Source organism: Cottoperca gobio, chromosome 15, assembly GCF_900634415.1.
Source record: "Cottoperca gobio chromosome 15, fCotGob3.1, whole genome shotgun sequence".
Classification (NCBI taxonomy): domain Eukaryota; kingdom Metazoa; phylum Chordata; class Actinopteri; order Perciformes; family Bovichtidae; genus Cottoperca; species Cottoperca gobio.
The window spans coordinates 19748615-19760927 of record NC_041369.1 but is presented as its reverse complement, the minus strand read 5'-3'; the positions used below and the strand labels follow the sequence as shown (position 1 = coordinate 19760927).

Below are 12313 nucleotides of genomic sequence, written 5' to 3'. Positions count from 1 at the left end.
GCAGTTTAGTTGCAGCTGCACACGACGTATGTTTGGGTGGTGGTTTCTCACAACCAAATAATACTAAATACATCCTGATAGATACGATATAGAATGCAACTTTTAAATATGAAGCTATAGGGTCATGCGACTGCTAGCTTAGCTTAGCATAAAGACTGAAAGCGGGTGGGAAAGCTAGCATGGATCTCTCCAAAGACACTATCACCTTAATTAAAGCTTACTTACTTGAATTTGACATCCCATTTTGATACTGAGTTAAGCAGTTGTAGAAGTTCAAACTAAACTGGTTAAAAGTTTGTACATTTTAATTTAGTCAGTAAAATATAGTTTACGTGTGTTCAGCGTGTGAAGCTGAGTCCAGACAAATAGCGATCAATGATAGAGCTAAGGTCACTGAAGTGTGTTGGTGTCAATGACCCGCAGCTTCTTATCTGGTTGTATTATTTGATTAGGGGGCAATATACTGGTGTGTTAATAATACACACACGTTAATGTGTAAATCATCAAATCACTTGTACTCTTCGGTACAGCTATGTTTACAGTAAGACTCTTCAAACTTTAAAAAGGAAATACAAAGCGAATACAAAATGAGACAAAACTAAATGGGTTCTTGGATCAATTTATTTTACATTCTTTAATCTATCACCAACAAAAAGGTCTCTAAGGAATACGTTTCAGTTGCAAAGGTATTGTATTGTCCTTTTAATAATCACAAATCCATTATATTCTTTTTTTTTTAACACCACTTGAAGTAAGCCATTCAGAACATCATGTATATTCATGTTCTGCATCATAAAATGTTAAGAGGAAAAGTTATGTACTTTTTATAAATCAAGATATAGCAAAAATAAACATTCTGAAGAGTAAAGAAGTGGATAAAGTGTTGCCATGTTTAAAAGCACACACACACACACACACACACACACACACACACACACACACACACACACACACACACACACACACACACACACACACACACACACACACACACACACACACACACACACACACACACACACACACACACACACCAGCATTGCAAGAAAAATATTTATATGCGTATGAGTTTCAATAGTATAAACATTTGACGTACACAACTTTAAATCTCATCCTGTCAGCAGTTGCCACATTTGAAGACATGCTCACTCTCGGACTGTTGTCTCTCGTCTGGGAGCAAAGCTGAGTTTGATTGGCTGTTTGGGCAGGGACATCATGTTAAACTCTAAAGGAATCTAAAAGGAAGACAATAATGTAGCATCAGGGACAAGACAGTCTGAATGCACATGAATGTGTGCTGTTTGCATTGTGTTACTCTTACCATGGTGTCTTTGCATGTTTCCACTGTGTAACTCTGCAGGAGACGCACAAGAACCATCTTCATGGTGAGGACAGCGTATCGCATCCCAACGCAGTTGCGAGGACCGAGCCCAAATGGCATGTACACGTACGGGTTCACCTCCTCCTCGCTGTCTTTACTGAACCTGCACATGAGATGAGCACACAGATAAGTCACTGCTGAGGGAGCAGAGCTATGCATGCTTCAACAAGTTTGTGCGAGTAAAAACCGGGGCACAAACATTCTTAATTTAATCTGTCGTTTATATTTCCTTAAAAAATATATATTTTCCTATTATTACTTTTTCTCCTCTATATTGTTTTTTATACACCAAATAGTTTTTTATTTTTCTATTAAACTGATGATTTATGACTTGTGTGTTTTATTCTGCTGTATAAATAAATATTATTAATATTATAAAGAAAATACTGGCATTAATGCTACACACTACTGCAATTTGTACTGATATCTGAAAAATACTTATTAATATTTATATGTCATTGCTATAACCATCTAGTCACCAGTAGAGTGGACCTGTCAGGTGTAGTGCAGCTGCAAGCGTCCAATAAATGCTGTTTAGAGCTGCAAAGTTTAATAATAAACTATTAAATAATAATTGTTCAGAGTAGGTATATATACACCACTTTATATAATTGAGTTAGTATGACAGCTGACATTTACAATTATCCTGTAATCTCACTTGTGGCCACTGTTTACATGTTGTCAGCTGCTGCTTTCAGGCTCAATGTTTAGCCAACATGAACCAGAAGTGGCCCGTAAAAATGGAACATTTCAGAATCTACAATTTCATAACAACTGTGTAACTCCATCTACGTTTACCTCTCTGGTTTGAAAAGCTCGGGTGAGCTCCAGAAGCGTGGGTCCTTGTGTAACATGAGCGCAGGAAAGGCAACCATGGTTCCTTCAGGGATGGTGAGGCCGTGGATCTGGACCGTTTTTTTGCACATCCTCTCAAGCCGAGGTGCAGTGGGAAGCAAACGCATGGACTCACAAATAACCTGGTCCAGGTACTGAAGACCGATCAAATCCTCGTATGAAACGGGAGCCTATGGGGGAAAACACAAAAGATAAACAGATGAGGTTTAGCAATTTACGAGAAAACTAATTAAAAGTTTATTACATGTAGCAGAAATGACTGTACATCTCTCGGTAGTCTGGCATCGATTTCTTCCTGCAAGGTCTGCATCGCATCAGGGTTGATGGCCAGATTGTAAAGGATGTAAGTTAGAGTGGAACCGGTGGTCTCATAGCCGCCAAAGATGAAAATTAAGGCCTGGGAAAGCATCTCGTGCTCAGTCAAGCCTACAACAAAATGAGACGAAAGGTTTAAAGCCACATTTTGAAATTTATCTTCACTCGAGACACACCCTACAAATACGTTAAGACATGTTTTCCATTTAAATCAAACGTACCTTTACTCGGCTGATCGTGTTCATTCTTTACCTCCTCTTCTGACAACTCATTCTGAATCATCACATGCAGGAAGTCTGCTCGTCTCTAGATCAGCACAGAGAGCATTCAACATCGATATTAATCTTCGCGCTATCCCTTTAATTCTCAAGCTTTTATTCACTTGGTACAAATGAAATGCTTACGGATTCCTCTGTACGATGCTCATCTTTAAATCTCTTGATGATGTTGAAGAAATAATCCACACTGGCTTTGGGGACTACTTCAATCTTCAGAAGCTTCAACAGACGGCTAGCAAAGGGAAGCGCCACTGAAAGGAGACCAATGGGAAGGTTTTTTAAATGTGCATACTGGTGATCCCAAGGTACTCGGAGGATTAAATGATCTCCGGCTTTAACAGAGGTGAAAGGACATACTTAATAAAAAGATAGGCCATAGTCTCATATTAAGAATCTTCTTGAGATGAACAGTCATCGGGTCATCTGGATTATTTATGGAGTTTGCCTCAACACTAAAAGTTGCACTGGTCACAACGTCCAAACTGTAAGGTGCCACAAATCTACAACAGAAAAAGAAAAATAGTTTTTTAAGGAATAAAGATTACCATTTTTATTTTATTGTATGACAAACAATGTGTTTATTCTTGCATGAAGCAGATTAACAACATACTGTTTGACATCAACGGGTTCATTCAAATCTGTTCGTCCAAGTTTTTCAGTGAGTTGGTCTGCATAGCGAGCAACGAGGGGGAAAACCTTCAAACAAAAGAAGAGACGCTTAATGTTGATAATGTAATAACAATGTAATAGCATCTCAGTGGGTCTCTGTGGACAGACTGTAGACACATATATGCAGACATAAGATAAGATAAATTAGAATTGTATTAATCCCAAAGGACATTCTTCTGCCAAAAATTAAAATAAATAAAAAAATTATTTAAATGAATAAAACAAAAACAAAAGAGTAATAAATACAAATGTGTAAGATGTAAAACTAACACCCGTGCAAAATAAAACAACAACAAAAGTAAGATACATTTAATAAAAGAAGTAAAGTAAGATAGAAAAAAAACGACCTCATGATAGAGAGGGAAAGGAAAGGAGAGACCCTGCCTGGAGGAAGCCCGGGGCCCCCGTCTGGAGCCAGGCCCAGAGGGAGGGCCCGACAGCGAGCGCCTGGTGGCCGGGTTTGCCACGGAGCCCGGTCGGGCACAGCCCGAAGAAGCTACGTGGTGCTTCCCATCCATCCATCCTGTGGGCCCAACATCCTACCCTCACCTATGGTCATGAAGGCTGGGTCATGACCGAAAGAACGAGGTCACGGGTACGAGCGGCCAAAATGTGTTTTCTCAGACGGGTGGCGTCTCCCTTAGAGATAGGGTGAGAAGCTCAGCCATCAGGAGAGACTCGGAGTAGAGCTAAAAGGCTCCTTACGTTGAAAGGAGCCAGTTGAGGTGGTTCATCTAGTAAGGAGCCACCTGGGCGCCTCCCTAGGGAGGTGTTCCAGGCACGTCCAGCTGGGAGGAGACCCCGGGGAAGACCCAGGACTCGGTGGAGAGATTATATCTCCTCACTGGGAACGCCTCAGGATCCCCCAGTCGGAGCTGGAGGATGTGGCCCGGAGAAGGGAAGATTGGGGCTTCCTTACTGGAGCTGCTGCCCCCGAGACCCGACCCGGGATAAGCGGTAGACGATGGATGGAAGATAGAAAACTAATATTGTGCATTTTGAAAAAGTAATAAAATGTAATCCACATGAAAGTAATAACGGACATTATATTAAAAGTATTATTGTTCCTGATATTGAAGTAATACTGCAGACACATACAGTACATGTATCGCTGCACTCGGTCAAAGGAAGCAGATTGCAGAAGTAGTTAGTGAGTGTGGAAATGAAACCAACCTGTTTGAGTCTTCCGCTGGTGAAGCACGGGGATAACGTGCTCCGCATTCTTTTCCAAATGTCATCTTTTACATTTGTAATTGCATCAGACAAAGGTCCTCCAATTAAATCTTCCTGCGAACATAAATACAAATACACTAAATGTTTAGAATCTTGCACAGAAGAGTTCCTCAAATACTTCTCCTTCTCAGACCAAACAACCGATTGTAGACATTAAATCATTCCCAACAAAGTGTTGGCCGAAGTTACTGTGAATAACCAAGGTGTATTAGTGTATTTTATTGTATTTCTATATTCATAGTGTATTGTAGTTTTATGAAATTGTAATTGTATTGCTCTGTATTGGAACTATGTTAAATTGCATCGTCCCTATCAAATAAAAATTAATGCAACAAGATGAGTCTCTCACCCTGCGGTTGGTAAATGTAGAGAAGCACTCCTTCACCATCACAGTTTTAATAATCTCAGGGTCTGCCACCATTAAAACTGGTACTCGCATATCAAACACCCTGCACAAACACACAACAACATCACAGAATAAAGTGCTAGCTATTGATTAAAAATGCATATTTTATAAAAGCATCAACGTGAGCTCAAAGACAGAATTAAATATATGTTGATCAAAATGTTTGCCTAATTTCTTAAATGTGGCATTCAAAGGCTCTGTACTGCCTGCAGTGCCCGGATGATCCACCAGAGGGCAGAAGACACGTGTCAGATTGCATCAAACTGATGTTTTTAGGAAAGTACGACAGGAAGCACCAACTCACCCCCAGACGTCCCCATACTTGGCATGGCACTCACGGTCAAAATAAAGCATCCCCTACAAGGAATTTCATAAAAACGTGTTTAATTGTTAAAAAGGTTAAAAAAGGACCACAGGTTCACTTATTAAGAGTACAGATTAGGCAGGTTGGACAATATAAACATTGATCTTTAATTATTAAACGTATTATATATAGCACTCTTGTGTTTGTTCATGTGTGTTCACGTTACCTTTCTGAAGTTTAGCAATGTTCCAATAAAAGGCAGAGGCCTTGGTCCCTTAATTCCCAGGTTTTTGAAAAACCTATATGGCCAAATGCCATACCTATAATAATAAATACAAAAATAAAGCGTTATACTCGAACATGCATCAATATTGCAGTAAACGAGCCTCATAAATCACACATCTGACAGTTATAGAAACTACTCACAGTAATACCAGGGTGAAAAGGATAGCCAGCAAAGTCCAGGTGGTCGCTGAAAATAAGGTAAAGACAAACATTTTGACTTCGTGCGGAAGGCAGCTCACACTGCATGAATAATGGGGAAGTGCACTGGGACACAAGTAGCCTTTGCACTGTGGGTGGAGCCTCCACTTCCTGCAGGAAGAGACTTTATGTAGAACACAAATGACCAGAAGTGCCTGCGCGTTATTATCTACTTTATACCTTTACTTACACGATGCTGTTGTGCAGTTTGGTGCACTAAGCTTTGCCTCAAACTATAGAGAACTGTTATATTTACTCAACAATTAAATCAGAAAAGCAAACACTACTACATTTTTTATCACCAAGATGAAGGATCCTCCAGCAAACAAAACACATTTAAAGAAGTTTATTTAATTATAAATCAATCAATTATTTCCTTTACATGCTTGAATGCCTACTTGAATGTCACAATTAATTTGAAAACTTCTATTAAATTAATTTTACTTGGGCGTGGATGACTCCATCATCTATCTGTTACACAGGGCTTACTCTCATCTGGACAAGGGGAGTGGCGGGAATGATGTTCTTTGATTTCTCCAGCCCCTACTCCTGAGAGATACTCCAATAAAGTATCTATCTATCTATCTATCTATCTATCTATCTATCTATCTATCTATCTATCTATCTATCTATCTATATGTCTATTTATCAATCAATCAATCAATCAACCAATTAACCAATCAACCAATCAATCAATCAATCAATCTATCTATCTATAACACACTTTTTATAACTTATTTGAGCTCCGTCTATTATTATAATTGCAATAATAACATTCATAGCCTTATACTATTGTATTTACATTTATTCTAGCGCAATAAACAATCATATTCAAGTGCAAACTTTCGTTGTGTTTACTTATTTCACTTATTATTTGTGTGAATGTTTGTTTGCTGAAGTTCTTTAGTTTTTTTTGTGGGGTTGTTCCTGTTTTTATCGCGTCTTTTAATTGCACTGATCACGAGTAGTGCTCCTAATTTCGTTGCATTCTGGCTTTCTATTCTGTTCTTTAATTTAATACTTTAGTTCTTCAAAGTGTGGGCTAGATTGCTCAAAGTCATGTCCAACGATAAACTACAATTATTGATTAGGCGAAAAATAAACAGGTTTGAGCTTCATCGCTCACCGTAGATAACCCGGAAATACGGTATATGACCCCAACCCATGCCCCAACCGCTGCTTCGTCTTCTTTATATTATCTGATTTTGGGCTTTTTCTCCGTCTTGTCGTTGGAAAGTGAACTACTTCTATCATAGTTAGAAAACAAGGTAAGGAAAAAACATGTGGCTCACAAATGTATGTCTGTTATAAATATTAAAGTATGCCCTTTTTAAGCTGCCCTTGGTCTGTAGCGTTAGCCTGCAGCTAAACTAGCTAACATTAAATAGCTCTCTGCACACAAACACGATCACTGTCGAGGCAATGTTGGGATTATATTTTGACTTCTGATGTAACGGGATCACACGGAGGTAAACAAAGAGTCTCGGGGTCAGTTAGACGATATAATGATCATTATAACAACGTTAGTGTCAGTAACAACCCCTGTAACACTGACATGCACTGTCAATTATCAATGTTTATAGTTCAAATCTACACATTTAGTTCTTTTTCTTGCAACTAAATGTGTATTATTAATAAAGTTATCACATCTAAAAGTGATTTGGTTTACTGGCTTTGTCCACTATGTTGAAACTGTAAGAAATGCTTGTTTACAGTAAATTTTAAATTATGGAGAAATATAACTTAAATTATTATTTTTTAAATATATACAGTTAAATATTTGGACATTGACACAATTGATCATTTTGGCTCTGTACACCAACACAATGGACTTGAAATTAAACGATCAATACGTACTTTAAGTGCAGACTTTCAGCTTTAATTTGAGGGTATTTACATCCAGATCAGATGAATGGTGGAGGAACTACAACACATTATGTACGTGGTATCCACTTAACGGACCAAAAGTAATTGGACAAAGTAACGATCATAAATCAAATTGTCACTTTTAATATTTGGTTGCAAATCCTTTGCAGCCTGAAGTCTGGAGCCCAGAGACATCAGCAGGCGCTGGGTTCGGTCCCTGGTGATGCTCTGCCGGGCCTCCACTGCAGCTGTCTTCACTTCCTGCTTGTTCTTTGGGCAGTTTCCCTTCAGTTTTGTCTTCAGCAAGTGAAACGCTCACTTGGATTCAGGTCAGGTGACTGACTTGGCCATTGCAGAACATTCCACTTCTTTGCCTTAAACTCTTTGGTTGCTTTCGCAGTACGCTTTGGGTCATTGTCCATCTGCACTGTGAAGCGCCGTCCAATGAGTTCTGAAGCATTTGGCTGAATATGAGCAGATAATATCGCCCGAAACACTTCAGAGTTCATCCTGCTGCTTTTGTCAGCAGTCACATCAATAAATACAAGAACCAGTTCCATTGGCAGCCATACATGCCCACGCCATAACACGACCACCACCATCACTGATGAGGTGGTGTGCTCTGGATCATGAGCAGTTCCTTCCCTTCTCCATACTCTTCTCTTCCCATCATTCTGGTACAAGTTGATCTTTGTCTTATCTGTCCACAGGATGTTGATCCAGAACTTTACAGGCTTTTATAGATGCGTTTTAGCAAACTCTAATCTGGTCTTGCTGTTGTTGAGGCTCACCAATGGTCTACATGGTGTGGGGAACCCTCTGTATTTACTCTGGTGAAGTCTTCTCTTGATAGTTGACTTTGACACAGATACACCGACTGGACCTCCTGGAGAGAGTTCTTGATCTGAACTGTTGTGAAGGGCTGTTTCTTCACCAGGAGAAGGATTCCTCTGTCATCCAACACAGTTGTCTTCCGTGGTCTTCCAGGTCTTTTGGCGTTGCTGAGCTCACCAGTGCGTTCTTTCTTTTTAAGAATGTACCAAACGGCTGATTTGGCCACACCTAATGTTTTTTTAATGTAATTTCTTTGTTGGGTTTGTTTTGATGGTTCAGCCGAACGATGTCCTGCTTCACTGATAGTCACAGCTCTTTAGACTTCATATTGAGAGTTAACCTCAACAAATTCCAAATGCAAATACCACACTTTGAAATGAACTCTATACCTTTTATCTGCTCCTTGTCAATGATCTAACGAGGAAATAACGCACACCTGGCCATGGAACAGCTGAGCAGCCAGTTGTCCAATTACCTTTGGTCCCTTAAAAAGGGGACACCACGTATACAATGTGTTGTAATTCCTCCACCTGATTTGGATATATATATATATATATATATATATATATATATATATATATATATATATATATATATATATTATTTATATATAATATTATTTATATATAATATATATTTTATTATTGTTATATATATTTATTATTATTATATATATATTTTATTATTATAATATATATATATATATATATATATATATATATATATATATATATATATTATTTATATATAATATTATTTATATATAATATATATTTTATTATTGTTATATATTTTATTATTATATATATTTATTATTATAATATATATATATATATATATATATATATATATATATATATATACTGTAATTTAATCAAAATGTTTGCTGTCAATTTAATTTTTTTATTGTAAATGATTAATCTAGAAAATAATCAGCAGTTTAACCCATATCGAAAATAATTGTTAGTTACAACCCTATTTAAATTGATATGGCAATATTATCATCCATTTGGACTTGTACTAAATACTTGTACTTTGAGTCCAGCTCTGTATTTGGTCTCCTGTGACTCCTGAAAGAATATCTGCACATAACATCGTACAGTGGTAAAGCTCTTTGGTAATATTTATTCTTGTTTGTATCTGTGATTTTAGAATGACAATCCATAGCCTCACAAAAAGCAAGCAGAATCATTTGTTTTTATTTCTATTTAATTAGCTTTATTTGTATTTATAACATGAAGGCTGATGCTCCACCCACACAGCTGTTTTCACCTCTTCTCTCTGTGTGTACACACTGCAGTTGATCAACTCCATTTCTCTCCCGTTACTTTTTGTTGCACACCTTCAGCACTCTAAAATGTGCAGACTGATTGTCGCTCACCATTTTATTGTCAGTGAGGAAAGCGAGATGTTTTTAGCTTCGGGTTGCAAATTCATCCAGCCTCGGTTGTTCTGCACAGCATTCAATTATTTGCTGTAACAAGATAAATTTCCCCGTTGTGGGACTAATAAAGGATTTCTGAGAAGCCACCAGTGGCTTTGAGGTTAAGAGGATGAACATGAGCCAAGATGTTGTTGGTCCAAGTCCAGCCGCAAACATTTGTTGCTTCTTGCGTGCCATTTCTATTCTGCCACCATGTGTTAAAGGCATAACATTTCAGTTTCATGCTCTCTATTATGATTTACTAGGACACATGAAACAGAACCATTTGTATTATTAGTAACACCTGTGCTTGTCCTATTATAAGTCAAAATGTATGCTGTTAGGCCTATAATACTGAACTCTTCTGTACAGGGCTGTAATGATTATTTTATGGAATAATCTCTTCATGTTCTGGTTGACGAATCCTTTCCCTTCATAGTGTATGACTCGTGCATAATACCTGACTTGAACATGAACAGTACCGCTGTCATTATAGCCATCGCTGATCTTTCTTCACTGTTTTGTCTTCTCAGTAATAATTTAGCCGCCATGTTCCTCACCCTCATGCTGCTGCGGAAAGGCATCCCCGGGAAGCAGTGGATCGGAAAGTATCGTCGCCCACGACCTGTTACATGGCAGATGATGCGCAATACGGTGAAGCATCTGGAGCGCGAGGCTGAGAACGAATACTGGATCAGCCGGCCGTACTTGACTCCGCAGCAGGAGTACTGCCACGCCGCAGAGCGAAGAGCCGAGAATTGGCGCAACATCAAAGAGGCCAAATTCGCCAATTTTCCACAACACAAGCACATCACGGATCACCTGAGTCATCTCAAAATCACCAAGACTTGGTCAAGTTAATGTGAGCGGAGAAATGACACTGTCTTCGTAATGTGACACATTTCATGTTTGTTTGCGTTTGTTGCTGAAAAACTATCGTGAAAAGTTGTTAACCAAGTCCACAACAGACTGTTTTAACTCCATGAAACACATCTGTAATGTTTTTGTTTGTGGTTCTGCATCACGTTCTGAATCTACCCTGCAACAGGACTGTAATAGCTCCACATTCAGTGCTGCTCATTGGATAAAAAGTGCTTACACCTGATCTGTGGGTCCTTCTTTCTGCTCTCGTTAAGAAACGACGCTTTCAAGTCCAGGTTATAAAACCTCTATGATTATATGAGCTGCTCAAGTGTGCTCCAAGAGGAAACTGTTGGAGGAGTTATTTAAAATAGTCTGGGGAGTTTGGGGCAAAATTATGTAATTTTACGAAGGGTTAATTTCACTGTTGTAATCTTTTTTTAATTTTTTTTTACATTTAATGTATTAAAGGGGATTTGACTCTCCGTAAACCAAATCGTTTCTGAAACTAGACAGTTTAATCCCCTTTGAAGTTAGAAGATCCAGGAATGAATACATTTTCAAGGTTCATGGAAATCCACTCACTTTTTTTAATGGATTCCCCCAAAAAAGTAAAAAATGTTTTGCTGTGGTGGGGAGCCTTGTAATTCTCTTAAATCTTAGTAATGTGTGTTTGGGAAATATAAGATGTGCTGATATTATAATACCTGTTAATATTAGTGACCTCAGTTTATCTGGTCACATGCAGAACACGGTCTATGCCTTGTCAGTTACTGCCATTACTTTAACCTTTCCAACACTGAAAGAGCCAGATTAGCGAGTAGGGAGTGTTTATTGCAGTCTCCTGAGCGTGACCTTTTGTAAGAAGATGTGTGCACCATAAAACACAACGCAAACACTGACTCGGTTAAGCATAAAAATGCAATAATCTGCTTTTCTGCAGCACGCAGAGGATGAAAACCACAGGTGTGTAAAACTTTTAAAAATGTTTTCTTACGACTTATTTTATCTCGTGTTAACTTTGATGGAAATATTGTCACCGGGAGATTTATTTGTGGTCCGTCTTAGTATGGGCACTGCAGGGTTTAAAATATTTGAACAGGATTAATGAGCTGGTGGAAAATGAAGTCTTTGAAAGAGCCAATTCTACTTAAGGAATCAAAGAGGGAACAAATCCACCGTGTCTCAGTATTGGTGCACCTTTGGGACTCTCATTTCAAGAACCTGACTGTAAATGATTAATCCATGAAAAACTTAACTAACAATCCTCCCGGGTCGACTGCGGGACGCTTTCCCATTTGTTTTTCTCAGTTCGCTCCAAACTGAAATGAACAGTTCAGTTTTAATCTGCTAGATATTCCACGCCTGGTTCCTGCACACTGTCGTTTACCTAATGAAATGTGTT

At 38.4% G+C, this 12313-nt stretch overlaps 2 protein-coding genes across 2 annotated transcripts; one reads left to right on the top strand and one right to left on the bottom strand.

Moving 5' to 3' along the window:
• Positions 1 to 607: 607 nt before the first annotated feature.
• Positions 608 to 6024, bottom strand: LOC115020285 (cytochrome P450 3A30-like). Its single transcript, XM_029450237.1, has 13 exons — positions 5868 to 6024; positions 5668 to 5761; positions 5442 to 5494; positions 5081 to 5180; positions 4672 to 4785; positions 3440 to 3525; positions 3187 to 3329; positions 2956 to 3080; positions 2773 to 2857; positions 2502 to 2662; positions 2180 to 2406; positions 1322 to 1484; positions 608 to 1235 (listed from the first exon to the last, which is right to left on the bottom strand). The coding sequence occupies exons 1-13, from the start codon at positions 5936 to 5938 to the stop codon at positions 1146 to 1148; spliced, it is 1512 nt and encodes a 503-aa protein (XP_029306097.1). The 5' UTR covers positions 5939 to 6024; the 3' UTR covers positions 608 to 1145.
• A 1016-nt stretch (positions 6025 to 7040) lies between these two features.
• Positions 7041 to 11152, top strand: mrpl57 (mitochondrial ribosomal protein L57). The gene is made up of 2 exons (XM_029450239.1): positions 7041 to 7192; positions 10581 to 11152. Exon 2 carries the CDS (start codon positions 10597 to 10599, stop codon positions 10906 to 10908), a length of 312 nt encoding a protein of 103 aa, XP_029306099.1. The 5' UTR covers positions 7041 to 7192; positions 10581 to 10596; the 3' UTR covers positions 10909 to 11152.
• The last annotated feature ends 1161 nt before the right edge of the window (positions 11153 to 12313 follow it).